Below are 22,628 nucleotides of genomic sequence, written 5' to 3' on the forward strand. Positions count from 1 at the left end.
AAGAAGAAAGAATTCATCACTAACAGACCCGAAATATAAGAAATAGTAAAAGACATCTTTCAAGTAGAAGGACAATGAAACAGATGAAAATATGGATGTATGTGAAGGAATGAAGAGCATCAAAAATGGTAACTATATGGGTAAATATATAAAATTATTTTTCTTATTATGTCTTTAAAAGATAATTTACTATTTAAGGAAAAATAATAAATTATGGAACTTATAACACATATATAAGTAGAATGTATGACAATACAGCATAAAAGCTTGCAGGAGAGAAATAAAAATATACTATTGTAAGGTTCCTATACTGTGTACGAAGCGGCATAATAGCACTTGGAGGTACACTGTGATATAGTAAATATATTTTTGGAAACCCTAAAGTAACCACTAAAATAACAAAAGAAAATTATAGCTAGTAAGTCAACAAAAGAAATAAAATGGAATCATAAAAACACTCAATCCAAAAGAAGATAGAAAGAGAGAAGAAAGGGAACAAAGAAAGATGGGTCAATAGAAAATAAATAGCAAGATGATAAACAAATCTAACCACAACAATATCACATTAAATATAAATGATCTAAACACCCTCAATTTAAAGGTAACAGTGTCAAATTGAATAAGAAAAGAAAAAAGGCCTAAATATACACAGTCTACAAGAAACACATTTTAAATATAGAGGCACAAATAATATAAAAGTAAAAGAATGGGAAATGATAGACTATCCTAACACTAATCAGAAAAAAGCTAGGGTAGTTATACTAATAGCAGACAAAGTAGATTTTAAGCAAAAATTACAAGAGGGATACAGACAACAATTTTGCAATGATAAGGGATCAATTCATCAAGAGGGTATAACATTTTTAAACGTTTATGCACTTAATAACAGAGCTTCAAAATAAAGGAAGTAAAACTTGATAGAACTATAAGGAGAAATAGACAAATCCACAATTATTGTCAGAAGTTTCTCTGACAATACCATTCTCTCAAGTATTGACACAACAAGAAGACAGAAAATCAGACAGGATTTAGAAGACTCAAACAACACAATCAACCAATTTGATCTAATTGGCATTTATAGAACACCCCATCCATAAACAGAAGAATGTACATCCTTTTAAAATGGACACTGAAAATAATGATAGATCATATTCTGAGCCATAAAACCACTCTTAATGCATGTAAAATTATTAAAGCCATAAAAAGTACATTCTCTGATATAGTGTAATCAAATTAAAGTTCAATAACACAAAGATATCCGAAAAATCCCCAAATATTTAGAAACTAAGTAACATGTTCTAAAGAACCCATGGGTCAAAGAAGAAAACAAAAAGGAAATTAGAAAGTATTTTGAACTGAATGAAAATGAAAACACAGTTTATCAAAAGTCTGTGGTAAGCCACTAAAGCAGTAGTTAGGGGGAATACTTATATTACAAAAAAAATTCAAATCAATAACCTCAGCTACCACCTTAAAAATCCAGAAAAAAAGAAGAGCAAACTAAATCCAAAGTACACCAAAGAAAAGAAATAACAAAGATCGGAATAGAAATCAATGAAATAGAAAACAAGAGTGAAAATAGATGAAACTCAAGTTGATTTTTTAAGAAGATAAATAAATTACATAACCCTCTAGTCAGATTGATCAGACAAAAAAGAGATGAGACAAATTACCAATATCAAGAATGAGAGAGTGATACCACTATAAATTCCATAGATATTAAAAGAATAATAACAGAATATCATTAACAACTTTTTGCCAATAAATTTTATAACTTACATGAAATGGGCAAATTCCTTGAAACACACAAGCTACCAAAGATCACTCAAGAGGTAATAGATAACATGAATAGCCCTGAAACCATTAAAGAATTAAATTAGTGGTTAAAGTCTTCTTATTAGAAAGGCTCCAAACCCAGATCACTTCACTGGTGAATTCTATTAAACAATGAAGATAGAAATAGTACCAATTCTAACCAAATTCTTTCAAAAAACTGAAAAGGAGGAAATATTTTGCAATTCATTTTGTGAGGTCAGAATTACCCAGATAGCAAAACAGACAAAAATATTACAAGAAAAGAAAACTACAGATCAAAATCCCTCACGATCACAGATGCAAAAATTCTGAACAAAATTTTAACACATCAAATCCAAAAATATATAAAAGAGATAATGCATCATGACCACGTGGGATTTATTTATTCCAGGAATGCAATGTTGTTTTATCATTTGAAAATCCATCAATGTAATTCACCATAACAACAAACCAAGAAACATAAACTATATGATCACTTCAGTAGACACAGAAAATTCATCATCCATTTATAATTAAAACAAAATGAAACAAAACAAAAATCTCTCAGCAAACTAGCAGTCAGTCCTTCACTATTAAGTATGATGTTACATGAAGAATGAGCACTGTGCTGGGAGCAAGACAGACCTCATTGTATAGCCTGTCTCTACTAGGTACTGGGTGTGGGACTTTGAGAAAGTCACACATCTCTCTGAGATTCACTTACTTCATCTATAAAACAAGGTTGGTCATCACTCGGAGACTGATGTTAGCAAAATGGCAACATAGGAATTTCTAGCACTTGTCCCCCATCCCATCCGCCGGAGAAAAATCAATTTGAACAACTATCCATGCACAAAAATACCTTCACAAAAACTAAGCTTCCTAGGTGAGGGATTATAACACCTGAGTAAAGCACAAAAACAAGAAAAGATGCACTGAGGAGGGTGGGAAAGATAGATTCATTCCCCTAATCTCTCCTCCAAGCCTGGGCAGCCCAACACAGAGAGAGAAATCCTCCCTGTGGAGGGAGAGAGAAATGAGCACCTGACTTCACTATGGACGCCAGAGCTACCCAGACTCAGCACCAGGCTGACTTCCATGGCTGTAGGTGGCTCCCAGCAAGCTCCTGTGAACCCAGGCGCCTAGCTCACCCTAGAAGCTGCTGGCTCCAGGGGCCTAGCAGCTCTTGTGGTGCCAGCAGCTTCCAAGGCACCAGGCTATGGGTGGGCTTCCACAAACCCAGGCTCCCAAACCCTCCTGGTGCCTGCCAACTTCCATGGCCCCAAATGGCCCCTGTCGCCCAAGCTCCCAATCAGCCCCCGTGAACCCAGGCTCCAGGCAAACACCCTCGAATCCAGGCTTTCAGCTGGGCGCAACACCAGGCCAACTACCACAGACCCAGGTTTTTTACCCACCCCAGCACCAGGCCAGCTCCCACGGCCCCAGGCCCCCAACACTCCAGCATCAGGCCTGGCCCCATGGCTCCAGCCTCAAGGCTGGCTTGCATGGCCCCAGGCTCCCAGCCTGCTGCAGAGCTATACAGGCCCCTACAGACCAGCCTCCAGGATGACACAGCTTCTTGGCTGGGTGAGACAGTTAGAAGGACTCAGAGAGAGCGCCCTGAGTTACAACAAAATGCAGCACTCTCAAGAGTCACTTTTCTCATCTTCTCCTGCATGCCTGAATCTTTTCCAAATCCCTCTTCCCCAGCACTAGTTAAAGATGACTATCTCAGTCCATCTCTCTAGAAAAGACAATTCCTTGAATTTCTTTCTCAGTCCCAGAGATAATATATTCACAGACCAAGGTCTTCAAAGAAGTGACCTGTAGGTCTTCCCAAGTAGAAAAGGTCAAATCCTCTTCTGAATTAACAAATCCTTTGATATATGACTCTGAGGATACAACGCAGAGAGTCAGAAATTCCTTCCAAGTACAATTTGCTCTCTTTCCCTGTTGAAAATCCTACAGAAAAGCACACAGGTGTGGGCACCAGATGACAATCACTAAACAGTGAAACCTCCCCATGCTTTCCCAGGTCAGATGACACCAAGTCTCCAAAGGCATTAGAAAATCCCAGGTTCCCTCCTCTGTCACACTATCCCAGCAAAGCGGGAAGTCCTGGGCTTTTGACTTACCTGTGTAGAGGTCCGTATCTGTATATTCATCCACTTTCTTGTGCTGCAGAATATAGTCAGAGACCTTGGTCCCAATAGCTGGCTGAACATCCACCCACTCCAAGGAGACCACGGTGCTGGAGGGCTCTACCGTTGGCGATAGCCGCAGCCTAAAGGGGGTGACAGGGAAGGTTGGTTGGTTGCCAGCCAGCATTGTCTGGGCCCCAAAAGATTCTGCAGGATTCATCCTGCACTCAAATTCTGATTCAACTCACCACCAAGCCTTTGTAGGGACTCAGGCATATACTTCTTTCAGCCTCTGTTTCCTCATCCATAAAATGCGGATAAGAAGAGCTACTTTTCGGCATCAATGTGGAATCCAGTAAATTAATCCAAGCACACAATATGTGCTCACAGAAAGTTGATCAGCTTTCCATTTGTTTAGACTATATTCTCAGTGATGCTTCATTGCCAACTAAATTGGCAATGCCTTCAAACACAGTAGCTTTCAACCCTTCTGCCATTCTCTTCAATACCCCAATAGATCAGTCAACCCTTTAATATCCTTAAATCAGTACTCCTTCACAGAGGGCAGGAATCCTGGGAAATCCTTTCATAAAGCAAGAAATAACAGAATGATTGAAGGTTAGAACTAGAAGGGCCCTTAGAGAAAGGGAGGTGCAATCCCCTCATTTCACAGATGGGGAAAGCAAGGCCCAGAAAAGGGAAATGATCTGCACAGTCACACAGCAAGTTGGGGAAAGACCATGATGGTAATGGTAACTTGGCTTGTCCCCAGCCCAGATTCTTTCTCTCTTTCCACTACACCACACTCTCTCTTCAAGGACTATCTTAGAATGTAATTCTTCTCACCCTAGAAAGGTGTTGTGGGACCCTGGTTCCCCAGTGTTGGCCCCTGCCCAGCTCTGCTGTGCTCCTCACACCACTCTCCCTCTTGATCACACTCCTCCAGTCAAGATGCCCTTCCTCAGCTTCCTCAAGTGGTGAATTTCCTGGGTCAGGGCTTTCACACGTGCTCATCCCTTTTGCCTGAGATATGATTGTTGCCCCTTGTTGATTGGCTGAGTCCTACTCGAATTCAGGTCTTTTCAGAGAGGCTTCTCTCCCCTCCACCTGGAGCATCCCCACATAATTCTCCTCATTAGCAATTTTGTTTTTCTTTCATATTTTTATTATGTACTTTTTAAAACTATATCTTCTTTTCCCATTTTTGCTTTGACATCTGTCCCCCTCACTAAACAATCAGCTCTCTAAGTGCACAGACTGTGCCTGTGTTCATTGATGAATTTCCCACTGTCTGACACATAGCATGTGTTCAAAAATTATTTGTTGAATGAATGAATGAATAAAATGAAGTATCTTAGAAAAGGTTCTACACTTTCTTTATCTTGGTCGCCCCAGTGTCCAACATAGGAACCAACAAAGCCATAGTCAGTATCCAGTAAACCTTGGCTGAATGGATGAGTGAAGGAAGTAATGATGGACTGAGTTGAATCACTAAATAGCACACATTGCAACGTCAGTGTCTACCCCTGATCCATGTTTTTGTTCCCCCAAATCTCCCTGCTGTCTTGAAGAAGGAAGCAGGCCCCAGAGATTTCAGGCATCTGGTGAGGAATCCTGGGAACAGAAGCAAGTCATGGCCTCAGTTGGTAGGACAGGGGTGTGAGTCCATGGAAAGAGGGCCATACATACGTACACTGGCTGCGGGAGGGGGCTGCAGTTGGGGAGCCCACTGGCATCAAAGGCGCTGAGGTCACACCTGCACCAGTCATCGATCACGTCCCCTTTCCCTGAGCACCAGTAGGAGCTCATCAGTGCACTCTTGAAGGCCTGGAATAAAGGAGGACAGAAGAGATGATGACAATGGTGGAAAGATTGAAAGTGAAGGTGCCCATGGCCATGATTATAGCCGACTAAAGTTTCAGAGCAGCCCTTCTAGACACAGGACACCATCTCTTGCCTAAATCCCTAGCACTCTACTACCAGGTTCTCCCATTCTGAGCCATTCTCTAGCCAGCAGCCAGAATGGTCATTGAGACAGGATAGTAACAGCATCTACTGAGAACCTCCTCGGGGCCCAGCATTCCACCTATATTAACTTATTCCATCTTCACCACCCTACACAATAGATATTATTATTATTATTATTATTATCATCATCATTTCCCATACTACAATTTGGAAAACTGAGGCACAGAGAAAGTAACTTGCCTGAGGTTCATAGTTAGTGACTGATGGAGCTGGGATCTGCTCCAAGGCAGTTTGGCTCCAGATTCTGCCTTCTTAAACAGCTTGCTACACAATTTCTTGTAGAAGTTTGACCATATCACCTCCCTGCTGAGAAACCTTCAGAAGCTCCTCATGGCCCTCAGGATAAAGTCCAAGCTCCTTGCTTTAGCTCCTGACTACCTCCCCAGTCTCATCTCACACCGCTCTTCTGATTTTCCTTTCCTGCCATCATCCATCCTCAGGCAACCACTAACATTTCCACCAACAGTGAGCTCCTACTTATGAAAAATGTGCTTTAAATCAGGAGAGAGCAGTGTTTCTGTAAAGGGCTAGACAGTAAATATTATCGGCTTTGCAGCCAAGCTGTCTCTGCTACAATTACTTAACTCTGCTTTTGTAGTGTGAAAGTGACATAGACAACACTTTAAATGAATGGGCATGATTGTGTTCCTATAAAACTTTACTTGGAAAGACAGGCAGCAGGCTAGGTTTGGTCTGAGGGCCACAATTTGCTGACCCTTGCTCAAACTGAAGATTGCTACTCTATTTAATTGCAATGTGCTTCATTGCCTTTTGTTTGTTTGTTTTTAAACACATTTTATCTTCTCTGCTGGAGTATTTCCTGCACCTTGTACTCTACGTCATTTTTTTGGTTTCAAATAAAACACTCCTTTCTCTGGGAACCCTACCTTGACTTCCTCAGGCCTCGGATCATCTCCTTTTCTGGACACCATAATGCACTAGACCACACCTACCATCACATTCCCTTGCCTGGCTCATCCAACAGATTCTGATCCCATCAAGGGCACAGGCCATGCCTTATTCACATCAGTCATCTCACGGGACTGAGCACAGTTGTCCAGTCAATAGTTATTGAATAAATGAAGGGACACTGAAAAACTGATCATTAGGCTCAGGCTCAGATGAGCTTTATGCTTTAGTAACTCCTTCTACATTGACATTTCAAAGCATTGGGGAGGCAGAATGTTTGACAGCTCTTTCTAAAACTTAGGGATTCCAGAGAACGTTGCTCTCTTAGACCTTTGCCAGGTAACAGACTACATGCTTTATTTCTTTCTTTTTCTTTTTTTGACTTTCTATGCACTTTTTTCCCCTGCCTTTTCTCCCCAAGTCCCCACAGTAGATAGTTGTATATTGTAGTTGTGGGTCCTTCTAGTTGAGGCATGTGGGACACCACTCAGCATGGCCTGACAAGCGGTGCCATGTCTGTGTCCAGGATTCGAACTGAAGAAACCCTGGGCCACCAAAGTGGAGCGCATGAACTTAACCACTTGGCCATGGAGCCAGCCCCTCTGTGCATTTTTTAAATGAAAGCTTCACACTGCTTATAACCAAGGATGCCTGATTACCCAGGTGACACTTTTTCCATCCTGCATTGTTCAAAAGATTCAAATACAGCATGTTTGTGTAAAGTGGGCCTGGGGTCTGCCTCCTCAGCTACCCAAAACATGAATCTAGAAGGAGAATGGTATGGTATAAGCCTCCATTACATTTCTCCCTGTACCTCTGAAGAGAAGGCTCCAATGACTCCTGCCATATGTTCTTACCCACACCCTCTCCTAGGGGGTGAACAAATGATCTATTTTCCCCTGAATTAAGAGTAGTGACCCAAAGAAACAAAAAAAAGAATTATAATAAAAGCCAATGTTCATGAAGCACCTAATTACACAGAGTAAGGTGCTTTAAGGGCATTAAAAAATGTAATCCTCACAACAGTCCTGAGATAGAGACACTATGATCTTCATTTACAGATGAAAGAATTAAGATTCAGAGCAGTGGAGCCATTTTCCTAAGATCACACAACAAGTGCATGGTGGAAGTAGAATCCCATCCCAGATCTCTGTGACTCCCAAGTGAGACTCCTTTCTACTTAACCATGCAGGGCAGTGGGGTTAAGCCAAAGAAGAGTAGCCAGATTCAGTAAATAAAAATACGGGACACCCAGTTAAATTCGAATTTCAGATAAATAACAATTTTTTTAGCATAAGAACATTCCACTCAATGTTTACATATAGAGTCTGTGGGCCAGGGTCTGGCACACAGTCATAGGACCGTTCCTACTACATCTCAGAACTTACGTTGGGAACAAACGTCTGTTCTCCTACCAGCACCAGAGGGGGCACTCTCATGAGGACAGAAACCAGATGGAACAGCATGAGGTCATACTGACGGAAAGACCTTTTTCTCCCTCCATTTGCAGGTTCTCCCTTACTGAAATTAATGTGCACGACTACCCATGGCTTGAGATTCTGTAACATCTCCAGCCAAGCTAAGGACTTAATTATCGTAATGGTGAAATCCAGGGCCATGGGTGAAAGTGACACAGATGGTAAGAGATGGCCTTGGACATCAGCAAGGGGAGGAGAGGGAACATCCTGTTTTGGTTGTGTATGTGTTTTTATTTTTGTGTGCGTGCGTGTATGCGTATGTGGGTGTATGTGTGTGCGTGTGGTTTTTGTAATCAATAGTCACTTGAGCTTGTGGAAAACAAAACAGGAAATCTCTCTGGACTTTGTGAGTTTCACCATCCAAGCAGCTCTTGGGAAGAAATCCTGCCTGTGAGTCTCCTATGAGCCACTGGCTCTTTCCCAAACCCTGAGGAACAGAACGGGGACTGGTGCAGTGGCCAGGCAAACCCTGGACAGCACACAGATACACCCCGATAGAAGGCCTACATCAAACAGGGAGCCCTCGCAAGGCAGCAGAAGCCAGCACTGTGTCAGCGCAGGATCACTCTTTCCTTACTTCTGCAGTCCTTGCAACACTCCATCCGGAATCCAGTTAGATCCCAGGAGAAAAGAATCATAGAATGTTCCAGCTTCAAGGGACTCTCTAAATCATCTAATCTAATCCCTTTTACAGATGCAGATACAGTGGCCTGGAAAGGCTAGCTGGCTGGTCCAAGGTGATAGAGCAACTTTGTGATGGAATGACTCTGTTCTTCCATTTAACCTCAAAATTACCCTTTGAGATGGGTGTCCTATCCCTATTCACAGATACATGGAGGAGCAGGGACTTTAAGTGAAGTTCGTCTGAATCCTGGCACTCTTGACTTTCCCAGGTCACATCGGAACAATAAATGCCAAGATTTCATCCAAAACATCCTTTTCAGCTGCTCTGCTTGGATCACGCGGCGTCTGTGTTGTTTGTGTGTGTGTGTGTGTGTGTGTCCTCAGAGGAAAATGAAACCTTACACTGGAGGCATTGTTGACTCCTGGCTTTTGAGTAAGTGAAGGGACTTAAGAAACAAATCCTGTACTTAATACGAGGGCTAAGGGCTAGATTTGCATGGCCATTGGTTTTCATAACAAAGAAGGTTTGCATTTCCACTACTTGTAAATACTTCCAACTTCTGGCTAATTAGCTAGCAAACCAAGCTGGGCAGAAGGAGAAAACAGCCACAAAAATGTTAAGCAATCAAAATAAACTAGGATTTATTCCTGACTCTGTTGTTACTTTCCTATTTGAACTTGCATAAGCTATTGCTCTTTTCAAGCCTCGCTTTCCCCATCTGTAAAGTGAAGATGCAGAAGATATATTTTTGAAGGTTTAATTAAGTTCAATAAACATTCACTGAATTTCTTACCCCATACCACGTGCCATCTAGATGCTAAGAAAGGAGATGATCAAGGCCCAGTCACTAACTTCAAAGGACTCATAGTTTAATGGTGAAGACACACACAAACAATTACAATTAATATGGTTCAAATGCTATGAAGTAATATACACAGGAGGGTGTGGGAATACAAAGGAAGGGGCCCTTCGAGCTCTAAAAATTTTGACAATGTCTTAAGAATCTTAAATTTTAAGTAAACACTCCGTATTTGATTAAGTTTCTTGGGACCATCTATATAGAATGTCACTAAGCCAGTGAATTAAATTCCATACTTACAATGTCTGTATTTTTTTACACTGTAACTTATACTCAGGGGCTGATATCAAGTCTGTTACTTTTTATATTAAGATGGTTTTGGTTTGTATAACAAAAAAGATGCCCTGAAGTCCTCACTCAAAGCTTATTGGATTTTGTTATCTTCACGGTACTAATAAGCTTGGTCCTGTGGTTGCCTAGTCCATACCAACTGAGGAGGTGAAAGCTGTCTAGAGAGAAAATAATAGATTAGCTTTTTCTCCCAGCTCCCTTTTAGTGCCTACATAAGTCAGCCAATATTCCTTAAATTGAATTGAAAGTTCACATTGAATGCTAAATGAAACAAACCAGTTTATAAATGATAAAAGCAAAAAAAAGAAATATGTGTGTGTGTGATGTTATTCTTCCTCAAGATTACTTGTATTTCCCATGTCAGTGAATAGCACCGCCATCAATTTAGTGCCTCCAGTCAGAAACAAGGGGTCAACCCTCCCTCTACCTCATAACATATCTCAAAACCAACTTCTCTTCCCTGGTCCCACTGCTGTCTCCCTGGCGCAAGTTAGTAATGTCTCATCTCTAGGCAATTGTCATAGCCTCTGGACTGGCCTTTCAGCTCCAATGTCACCTTTTCTAGCACATCGTTCATAGCTTTCTAGAACATCACTGCTTATTCTGCCCCCTTGTTTAGACCCCTTCAAAAGTTCCACTACCTTCTGGTTAAAGTCGCCACTTCTTAACCTGACATTCAAATTCCTTTGTTGTTCAACTGTAGCTCTTCTTTCATCTTCTCGCCACTGCTCCTAGTCTATGATCCAGTACATACTAACTTCCTAGAGTGGTGCACTGTTTCATACCAAGCATTTTCTCATGTTGTGACTTTGGTCTGAAATTCCCTTTCCTCACTTCTTTCTTCTTGCTGAGCTCCTAGAAACTTTCCCTGTCAACCAGGACCCTACCACACTTGAGATATTTTGTCTCTCCCTCCCTCCTCTCATTCAGCTTTTTCACATTTCACATTTCCTTGCAATTTGTGTGTTTATGTGTCCTTGCTTATAAGACTGTGAACTCCTCCAGGCCAAGGTTATTATTCATCTCTGTGTTCACAGTGCCAAGAAAAAGAGTCAACACATAATAAAGTCCCAGAAATATGTGTTAAATTCCATGGATATGTAACAGGATGCTCTGCCAGAGATTAAACTTGTATACTTGCTATTGTTTTTTGCTTCTTGCAAAAGAGATGACAGAAATGCAATTGGTCACCATAAAAAAACCTAAATTTCCTTGAAGCCATTGAAGGGGATTGCTGTGGGTATGGAAGTAGAATTCCTTTTGGAGACATTTACAATTACTGCTTGGAGGAGAATAGGTTGATAGCTTTTTGCCCAGGGAGTACTTGGTCTAAAATAAGAAGCTTCTAGATCCCCAGAGAGGGATGTGAAGAAGGGACTGTAGTTGCCATCCTAGCTTGGTAGGGAGACTAATTTCTAAGCCCATGCCGACCACATGTTTGATTGGTCAGGAGGGACTGGGTTGGTGAACATAGAAGGGATTGAAGAGGACATCATAGCAGTGCTTGTACAGAGGCAGAAACAGTGATTCCTAGCCCGGCCTGGACTTCTGGGACAGGACCTACCTGGGCCATCTACCATTCACTCATCAGCACACCTCCTAATAGCGGCTGCAGGAGATGCCAATCACTCATTTCCCTAGTAGTTATAGGAGCTGGAGACCAGGGACTAGAGCCCCCATTCTTTGCAAATGGAATAAGAAATGCCTGTGGTCCTGATAGTGAGATTAACTGGTCATCTTGTTACCAATCGTGACTGCATAATTAAGCAGCATGTTTGAGAACACATGTGGGAAGAGAAGTGGGTGATGTTAGTTGACTCACGTTTTCTTATTATCAAACAGGGGAGGAAGGCAGGCGTAATGACTTTAAAACATGACCCTAAATATCTCTGACATTTCCCTCATCATGAAGTGGGATCTGGGTGCCTCCTCTTGAGTCTGGGCTCCTTGATTGCTTGACCAAAAGAAGTGTTACTGCTTCAATTTCTGGGCCCAGGCCTTAAGAAATTGGCAGCTTCTACATCATGTCTCTTGGGATACTCACTCTTGGAACCCAATCACCATGCTGTGAGGAAGCACAGACCACATGGTGAGGCCACAGTGTAGGTATTCCAGCAATAGACTGAGCTGAGGTCCCAGTCAACAGCCAGGTTCATCTGCCAGACATGTGAGTAGGGAAGCCTTTGAGATGACTCCAGCCATAGCCACCAGTTGACTGCAGCCACAAAAGAGAGCCGCAGTAAGAAGCACCAGCTCAGCCCAGTCAACCCCCAGAGCCACTAGTGAGAATAATAACATGATCATTGTTGTTTTAAGCCACCGATTTTTGGGATTACCCAGCAATAAATAACTGGAACAGCAGGTAATTTACCTCTGAACAATTCTGAAATATTGCTCAGAGGAAGTGGGAACTAGGGAGCAGCTGAGCAAAGAGAATAAAAAACCTCAAACTACATACATATCCCAGGAGCTGGAGGGCTCTGAAGTGAATACACGCAGACTCATTGTCACAGGTCCCTGGCATTTCAGATCTAGAAGAGTCCTGAAAAGTCATACTGACACTCATGACTTCGCAGACAGAGACGCCCAAGGAGGGGACGGGACTTGTCCAAGTTTACACCACAAGAATTTGCCAGAAAATAAACTAAGTTTTTCATTTCAACTAACATTCCCTAAACAAGGCCACCTACCTTTCGAGCTGGGTCCAAGCCACTAATCTGCTATGCGGTTGGGCAGGAAACAAATACATTAACAACATTTACCGAGTGTGTGCCAAGCATTTTAAAACACGTTATCTCATTCAATCCTGTCAACAGCGTTATGAGACAAATTCGGCTGTTAACCATGCCTGTTTTACAGATAAGGAAACTGAGGTTTGAAGGGTGAAGACCCTGTTCAATGTTACCCAGCTAAAAAGAGGTAGAAAAAGAACCCGAACTCAGGTCATTTGACCCTGAAGCCCATTCTCTAAGCTACCCCCATCATGAGCAATATTCTCACTAACTAGGATTCTCACTAGGATATGAGAAATAGCACTTAATATTTCTTGAGAGCTTACTACAAGCCAGGCCTGTTCTAAATGCTTTACATGTATTCTTCCACAAGAACCCTAAGTATTTTAGATATACTAACTCATTTAATTTTCCCAACAACCTGAGAGGTAGGTACGATTATTAAGTCCATTTTACATTTGCGCCCAAGGTTATAGAGCTAGTAAGTGGCACAGCCAGGATTTGAACCCAGAAAGTCTGGCTCTAGAGCCTGTGCTCTGAAATATAAAGCATCCAAATACACACTGATGGAGGCAATCCATTTTTTAAAAACGTTATTTATATTCCCAGTCCCCCTCATCTTTAGCATATATTGAGACCTTTCACTGTACTGATGGAAATGAGCCAATGAAAAACGCCATAGGTAACTGCCATTTTCGTAAGTCAAATGTCAGCAACTTCATATGGTTCAATGTAATAGAAACTGCAAGAGTGAATAAAATCCAACAGGAAGAGGATACAGAGCATGAAAAGAGGAAAGCGCCTAAGTCAGGGGAAGTCCAGAGAACTCTTTACATTTTCTGACTAACTTGCTGTGTGACCTCAGTAAGTCCCTTATCCTCTCCTGTAACTTCTTCAGCTTGGACATTCTGACCATAACACTGCTGATTCTGATCATTTTCTCATTCGTGTCCTGGATTTTGCTTTTTCTTAAAGCTGCCCATGATTTTCCCATCTCCTTGAAAACTTACCATACTAGGTATACTGTCTGGAACCCTTTAAAACTTTCTGCCAGCAGGCAGAAATATGGAGACAGTAAAAAGATCAGTGGTTGGCACGAATAAGGGGGAGGGGAGAGATGAATAAGTGGAGCACAGAGGATTCCAGGGTAATGAAAGCATTCTGCACGATGCTGTCACGGTGGACACATTTCATTATGTGTTTGAGAAAACTCACAGAATGCACAGCAAGAGTGAGGCCTAACGTAAACTATGGACTTTGGGTGATGATGATGACGTGTCAGTGTAGGACCATCAATTGTCACATATGTACCACTCTGGAGTGGGATGTTGATAGTGCAGGAGGCTTGGTGTGTATGGGGAGGCAGGGGTATGTGGGAACTCCTTGTACTTTACACGGGGATGGGAATTTTGCTGGGAACCTAAAACTGCTCTACAAAATAAAGTCTATTTGAAAAACTCCTGCCAGCTAACATCCTCTCTGTAGAGGAGGTGACACGGTCAATGAGCACACTATTGATGGTTTTTGAAGATAGGGTAGAGTGGGATGAAGAGAAGAGACACCTATTAAGCATCTCCTCACTCTAGGCCTGGTCTTAGGGCATCTTTCTGTTAGCTCCGATGAGCCTCCCAACAACCTGTGGATGCAGTGGCTCCCACTGTCCCCGGCAATCCTTACAGATGAGCAAGTGCAGGGTCAGAGAAGAGAAGATACTGGCTCAGGGTGCCCCACACAGAACACAGTAGAGCAAAGGGTCTCTAACTCCAAATCCCAAGCTTTGCCCCCTGACCTCCCTTGCCACACCCCTCTTAATCAGCCTCTGAGTCAGATGCCCCATTCACAAGGCCACACAGTGAAGGGATACAAACTGGATGGACCCATTTCCTATATGAGAAATTATGCAGCTCAACCTATGGCTCTATAAATCACAGAAACGACACCTAATTTCCCCTGTCAGAATAAACTTCACTTTTCAAGCCATTCTCCCTGAATGCTGAGAGCCCAATAGAACAGCTTGTTAATCTGGGTGACAGGAGGAAGACATTTAGAGCCAGTCAAACCCCGCTCTTGCCACACTTACCTCTGCTACTGAAAAAATATTAGAGAAATAAATATACAACCCAGTGAGACGCTCCTGCATGGGACTCTGTCAGCTGTCTGCTTCCCAAGATGGACACAGATAAGAGGATAGGGTTAGATGATCCTGAGGCAAGGAGCTATTTTTCTTGTCAGTTCATCCCATCTTTCAGCTCCCATCCATCTCATGTAGAGAATGAAGTACTAGGTTTTAATGTGTTAAAAATAACAGCAAGCATTTCTGAGCATTTCTACATGCCACGCACAGTGCTCAGTGTTTCACATGCAAGACATTTAATTTGCACAGCAATACTATGAATTTGGCACTTCTATTACTCCCATTATATAGAGGACGAAACTGAGGCCCCAGCAAATTTGGATTCCTTTCCTACCTCACATAGCCAGTATTTGGCAGAGCAGAATTCAAACTCAAGTTGCTCAAATCCCAAAGCCTAAATGCTTAACCACTGTGAGCCAACATAATCCTCATTGTAAACTCGCATATCAGGTTGTATTGTCTCCATGCAATCTTTAAAAAAGTTGAAACTTAAAAAGGTTCAGGGCTTGTGTGATCAGGTGACTAGAAGAATGTCACAAATCTAAGCTGATTTGGAGTTAGGATTCAAATACAGGGCTGACTCCAAAGACTGAATCCTCTTTTCTGCCCTGGCTGGGAAATGGCTTTTTTTCTAAATACTGAAGACAAGTGGGAGTTGAGGTGCATGACATACTCTCAGGAGGGGACAGAGGGATCCGGGAATCTTTTTCTTGTCAGTCCCAAGTCCTTATTGGCCAGAATAACATTTCGAAGTATGTTTCCAGAGACACAAGTTCAATAGGATATTAAATGATTTTGAGTTCAGAAAAATTGGGGTGGTAGGGGAAGTCATCTCCGTGAGCAAATAAATTTGGAAAAGACCACATCAAACAAAACCAAACAGATTGCTCTACATAGAACATTTCAGAGCCATTAATATGCTAACGGTCATTGGGAAGCCCTAAGAAGGTAATATATAAAATGCACAATTTCCTAAACATATTTGTCCATGGCACTTTTTTTTTCCCATGACATCTGAGGATCTGGCACCCTGCAGAGTCTTCTCCAGGTTGTGCTAATCTAGATTCTAGGTTGGACACAAAGCCCTCTGCCAGCCAAGAGCTACTCAGAAAAGAGAGGTCATCCCAGCTCTGCTAGTAACTGTGCAACTTTGGAAAAGTCCATCTCCCTCTTTGGGACTCAGTTATCTCGTCTATAAAATGCGGGTGTTGAATGTTCTTATTGCTGAGGCCCTGACCTTCTGGCAACATCATCAGTGCAAGAAGTATGTATAGCTCCCACTGATGCTGCGCCAACTCCTGCTGAATATTCCCCAGGTATCCAGCTCAGGTGCCTGCTCTGGCTCCCTTCCAGACCAGGCCTAGGGCCTCCCTGATGACCTAAGCCCATCATCCTTGGCCTCTCTGGCCACAGATTCTGCCACTTCCCCCTGAATAGCTACGAGTCATGTGAATGCCTTTGTGCTGATGTCAGGCCTCCCAAATCTCTGCTTCTCCCTCCAGCAACACCTCTTGCCACCATCCTTTTCATATGCTATTCTTCAGTCATGCTTTCTCACCTCTAGCCTTTTACATGCTATTTCTCTCCTTGGGACACTCTTCCCCCATCTGATAATTTCCCCACTGACTAATCCATCATCTCTCAGCTTAGAGACCACCTCTTGCAGACAGCATTCCCTCACCCCCAAAGCTGGAACAGACCTCTTCCTTAGTAATACATTTCCCCCCACCTTCTCCTATAATAAAACTTATTTTACGATGTTACATTTTATTGTCTATTTCATTGCTTATCTGTCTCTCCTAATAGACTGTGTAAAAATTGATGTTGGGGCCTTGTCTGTTTTGTTTACTATTAAATCCATAGTGCCTGACAGAGAGTAAGGGCTCAGTAATTGATTAATCAATTGGTCTATCATAAATTAATTAACGTTAAGAACCCTAATCCTCCTATGTCTCTGTCCCTTCACACCCATTGGCCTTAGCTTGGAAAATCTCTCCTCTGCCCAGGGCCTCAGGATAATTCTGTGCTCTTAAGCTCTGCCATGCTCCTACTAGATGCTAACTTTACTCCTGAGACCAAGCCAAGAGATCTAAGAGCCAAAGCTCTTGACTTAAAAACCTTTCACATCCTCCTATGAAATATGGAAGGGTTTTTCAAGCTTTTCCTATAAAGCATCCCAAATATCAGAAGGGACCAATGCACAATTTCTTTGAAGTCTCTTTCTTAAATATTTATGTAAATTGTGTATTCTACTCCACAACAGACTTGGGTTGGTTTTACTATTAAATCAATAGGGTTTTTCCAAAAATTTTTCTCATAGTGTGACCACTGGACCTCTTGCCTCATTAATAACTTGAAGCACTTGTCAGGAATTCAGATTCCTTGGCCAAACTCAGACCCACTGAATCAGAATCCTGGGAGAGGTGCTTTACAATCTATGACTTAATACACGCCCAGGTGATTCTTATGGATTATCAAGTTCAAGAATCTCTGCTGTCTTTATCCTGCAGCTTTGGATATATCCTAGCATACCACAGAGTATCCCCCTGGGTTAGGGTACTCCAGTTCAAGAATAAAAATCTACAGGCTTTTAATAGATATCTTTCAGGTATCAGATACAAGGAAACCTTTGGTGGTCACATTTGAACTAAATAACCCTGTTGCTTAGGCCAAGGGTAGTTGGACCAAAACTGATTACTTGGCATAGACTGGAGCAATCAGATTCTTTCCTGGGAATTTAGATTCAAATGCTCATTGGTCTCTCCAAGTGCTTGAACTGGCAGGAGATACAAAGCTGGCTTTGACTAGGCTGTGCTTGTCATGTTGAGTTACATGCATGGAGACCAGAAAAAGGGGGAGAGAGAGCTAGTGAGAGTCAAGTGCAGAGAGAGGATAGGTTTCAAGATTATTGCTGAGAATGGCTCCCTGGATGCTGGTAGCTCAGCTGTGTTCTCTGACTTTGAGTTACATGGGAAATCACTATATCATTATAATAATTTCTCCCTTTTTTGCTTAGAAAGTTTCAGTAGGTTTCTGTTTCTTACTACTAAAAGAGCTTTGACTAAAACAAGTATAAATATTCTACTTCTTACTGGGCCCTTCATACAGTGATGCCAAACAATCTCTCTAGCCTCATATCCTACCACTGTAGCCTGTCCCAGTCCTATACACCAGCTACGTTAAACCACTTGTCATCAACTAGACAGGCAACACACTTTTATGCCACTGTGTCTTTGCATGTGGCTTTCCTCAGCCTATAATGCTTCTACCCTATCCTACCTTTGATCCATCATACTCATTATTTAAGACCCACTACGACTGCAATCTTCCCTGGAAACCCTTTTCTCATTTCGCAGCAGAATTGAAGGCCCCATTGTACCTTGGACAACACATCTATTAGTAGACTACGGTATTTTATAGAATTATTTATTTGTATGCCCTCTCCACTGAACTTTGAGTTCTTTGCCTTATTTTATCAGAAGCTCCTTTAAAAGGTCTGGCTCAAAGTATGTACTCCATAGATGTGTGTTGCATGAATAAGCGGTAAACTCTGAGGAATGGAAGACCGGGAGCTCTTTGGATGTCTAATCTATGTTATTCTAGTAGACCTGCTCAGTCATCATGGCAATAGATTGTGCTTACATTGTTCTAAACTATCTCCAGACCATTCGTCCTGCCTGTCACTGAGCTGATAGCAATTGTGAAAGTGATGAATACGAGACCAATTATGAGCAATAGGAAACATCAGTTATAACTCCAGGGAGAAAACGCAGCCATATCAGTAGCCTCATCCATCTAATCGTGAGTCATCTTCCCAAGGCATCTTGCCCTGTGACCTTGAACTGCCAAGGGCTTCTTAGTCTTGTACAAATCCAAGTTCTTCAGAGGACGGCTCCTTCTCTCAGCCTGTCTCCTACAAGGCGTTGTTCTTGGCCCACTCAGTCCTGGAAGGGGAAACCTGGATGGAATTCACACACTTTTCCTAAGGGAAGCCTTTAGCCAAGGATCCCAGCCCCACCCAGTAGACAAGACTTGCCTTCTAAGGCCTGCTGTCCTTTGACAGATAGCAACTCCTCTTCCCTGTGGTGAGAACATCTGGAGATGAGAGGCGGGTGGGAAGGTTTCAAGTGGAGGATTTGTCCAAGACTATGAAGTTTATGTCGCTAAATGCTAGCTTAAGTTAATAGTGAGTTCCTGAGTAAAGGACTGCAAAATTTCCCTTTTGTGGCCACTGGTGACCTCATTTTTCCAGTACGCCCATTTTCCCTTAGGAGGCATCTGAGGAAGGCAGTCTCTCCAGCTGGTGGGGCTTCCATGGTTGGGCCTGTGGGTGGGGGTAGGGAAAGAAAGGTCAGAGGACAGGAGGGGACACGCTTAGTCTAGACCCATACTGAGCTTATCTTTGCCTTTGAAAGGGAGCCTTAGAATCTGGCTGAGGAAGTTATGAAAAGGAAGATTTCTACCAGGTTCATGGTAGCCGCATTTCCATCATGGCAAATTGAACTCTGAGAAGTCTAGAGCCCTTAAACCAGGAAAGAATGTGACACGTGCTGGAGAGATGGCAGAATATGGAAGTTAAGAACCAAACCCTGGATTCAAATCTTAGTTTTATCACTAAGCCAACTGATAGAAGTAACTTCAACTCTCTATGCTTCACTTTCCACATGTGTAAAATGGGGATATAGTAATACCTACCTCAATAAAGAATGTTACAAGGATCATTTATAAACTGCCTAAAATAATGCCAGATCTATATGTGTATCTACACATAGACATGTATTTGATAATTAAATGAATATTGACAAATTCCTGAAGTTGAATATTCTCTAGATGGAAGTGACATAATTATTATGAATTACTGTTATTTATTATGAACATAATAAAGTTGTTACTTACAATTATTTACAGACAAAGTGACTAGGTACTAGGTATCTAGACATAGACTAGGTACATCTATGCTCAGAATTATTTTTATTCCTTTTAATAATTTTCCAATGTGGGGAAAAATATGTCACTAGAATGAACCATCAGAGACATTTAGCTTATCTTTGCCTATGGGGAAGTATGTCTCTCCTAGTTTCTGTGAAGTGACTACCCTTCTGGTCTTTTAATCAGTGGATGCCTGAAGGTAAGGCAATTGCTACTTATTGTACACCTACTCTGTGCTGGATGTTTTAATCAGAAGCAAGAGCAGAAGCAGAAGAGAGAAGGAAGAAAAAAGAGAAGAAGGGAGAGAGATGAAAAAGATGAAGGAAGAGGAAACAAGTTGCAGTTAATATGGATGAAGTTTTTAATCATACTAGGCATTGCTTAATGCTTTGCATACATAATCTTATTTAACCTAACAAAAATTCTGTGAGTTAAATCATCCTCATGTTATCCTCATTGAGATTCTGAGCAATGAAGCTATATCTCCATCGTATGTGGCAAAATGAGAATGTAAGCCTAGGTCTATCTGATTCTTGTACCTCCTTTTCTTTACATCTATCATCTTATATAATATCCTTAACCATCTTAGGAAGCAGGTCTTCTTATTATCTCCATCTTGCAGATAAGAAAATGGAGCCAGGTAGGCTAAGCCACCTGTGCAAGGCCATCCAACAAGTAAGCGTAAAATCTGGAATTCAAATCTAGATTTGGTTGACTCCAAAACTTGGGCCCTCTCAGTGATATCTCACTAAAACTCCCAAAATCTCACCGAGTCTGTCTACCTTGAATGTAACTAATACCCTCCTGAAAATGAAAAAAAAAAAAAAATAAGTAAATAAATCTATCTATCTATCCATAGAAATATACATAAGTATATATGTATAGCAATATACCTACCTAGAGGTATATATCTATAGATCTATTTTCTCCAGCTTCTTTCAAATGGATATGCACATTTGAGAAACAATAATTATTGGAGAAGCAGTATGGAGGATGGACAGAGCCTCACTAATGTATACTCCCCACTCACAAGCAGCCACCATGCTTCCCTTTCCTGAAATTCCCTCTGATTTTTGGAAGGGAAGCAATAATTTCTGGAAAAAATTCAGGTGGGGCAAAGCTAAAGCTGAAGGAGCCAAGCCCAAGTTCTTTTAAGAGTGAATTGATGCTTCTAAAAAAAGGTTGAGAAGAGGGTTTTGGATTGAGTTAACAGAAGGTCTTTGTTGAGTTTTGAGAAATGAACTTCAGTTACATTGTGGAACAGAATCCAGCTTCCAAGGGCCTGAGAAGCAACTAAGACATGAGACAGGAGCAAGAAGTTTTACTATCAAGGAAAGGTGAAGAAAAAGATAGTGACAGGAGGGACTTCTAGAATCCAAGAAAGGCTACTTGATGATAGAACAGGCTTGCCACGTCAAAGGGTACAGGACGGAGCCAACGATGAGGTAATCTCTATAGCTTCTGTGTTGAGACCATAGGTTATCGAACCATACCAACATGATGTGTTTAACCTGGTTCCATAACTCCTGGCTGTGTGACATTGATAAGAGATTTCTCCTTGTGAGCTTCAGTCTCCTTTAGCCACCCAAAAGGTATGTTTTGAATACCAACTATGTGCATGACACTGAAGATAGAAACTATTGTGACCCAGGACAAATCCAAAAATGTGGAAGCAAGAGCCCTGGATTCTACGCTTAATTCTATAGGCAAGTGAAGCAGGCTCTGTGTGTTCTAACTTCTTTCTTCATAAATCACACATCATCAAGAAGGACACAGACATGCTGGAGTTCTTTTAGAGGCTAATAACCAGGTCTGCTGGGATAGGCCTGAACCTAAGGTGAGAATCCAACTCACGTGATGAAAAACTATTGAAGGGACTGGGGATGTTTACCAGGAGATGAGAAAAGTCCAACCAAGACCTAACATGTCTTCAAGTACTGAAAGACTGTCACTTAGAACCAGGAAAGAGGAATAACTTTTACTGAGCTCTTTTTATGTGCCAAGCATGGTTGCTAAGCACCTTGCATGGATTATCATAGTTAACTTGCAAAACAATTTTATAAGGTAGACGGCATTAATCCCATTTTACTGAGGAGAAAACAGAAGCTTAAAAACTGAAGTAATGTGCCCAAAGGCACACAGAAATTTTGTGGCAAAGCTGATATTTGAACCTTCATTTCCCTGCTTTGGAAACATATGCTCTGTCTAGTAAGTCAATAGACACAACAATTTCGGTATAGTGTTGAGGGATGAACTAGAAACAACAAGGACAGGAAATATATGGGAAAATATTAGACTCAGTATAAGAAAGATGCTGTAGTAGTGAGAGAATAGGCTGCTTAGGGGTCACTGAGCAACCTTTTTTCAACAGTATTCAAATATAGGCTATGGTATAGAGGAATTATTAATTTGGAGAGCATGGCAATGATACTGAGGCTATTTTGGGGGTCCTTATCTTTTAGAAATATGAACTTTAACATTTAGACATAAAATTATATAATGTTTGAGGTGGAAGAGCAGATGACACAGGCTTGATGTGAGTTGATCTCTGTTGAAATTAGACAGTGATAGATACATGGAGGTTCATTACACTATTCTCTCTACCTTCATATATGTTATACTTTTCTAAACCAAATTGAAAAGAAACACATGTTTCAAGGAGAAGCCACTTTTCTCGAGAGTTTCTCCTCCTCCCAGGACTTGAATTT

General features: G+C 41.6%; 1 protein-coding gene across 7 annotated transcripts in view; it reads right to left on the reverse strand.

The window, feature by feature from the left end:
- ASTN2 (astrotactin 2) overlaps window positions 1-22,628 on the reverse strand; it is an 828,204-nt gene that overhangs the window by 142,306 nt on the left and 663,270 nt on the right. For all 7 annotated transcript variants that reach the window (XM_023628756.2, XM_023628754.2, XM_070251110.1 and 4 more), the window contains 2 exons: window positions 5,629-5,762; window positions 3,930-4,078 (listed from right to left, as the gene is read on the reverse strand). In XM_023628756.2, coding sequence (XP_023484524.1) covers window positions 3,930-4,078; window positions 5,629-5,762 — 283 coding nt within the window. The remainder of the gene's footprint in view (window positions 1-3,929; window positions 4,079-5,628; window positions 5,763-22,628) is intronic.

This window comes from Equus caballus, chromosome 25 (assembly GCF_041296265.1).
Source record: "Equus caballus isolate H_3958 breed thoroughbred chromosome 25, TB-T2T, whole genome shotgun sequence".
Classification (NCBI taxonomy): domain Eukaryota; kingdom Metazoa; phylum Chordata; class Mammalia; order Perissodactyla; family Equidae; genus Equus; species Equus caballus.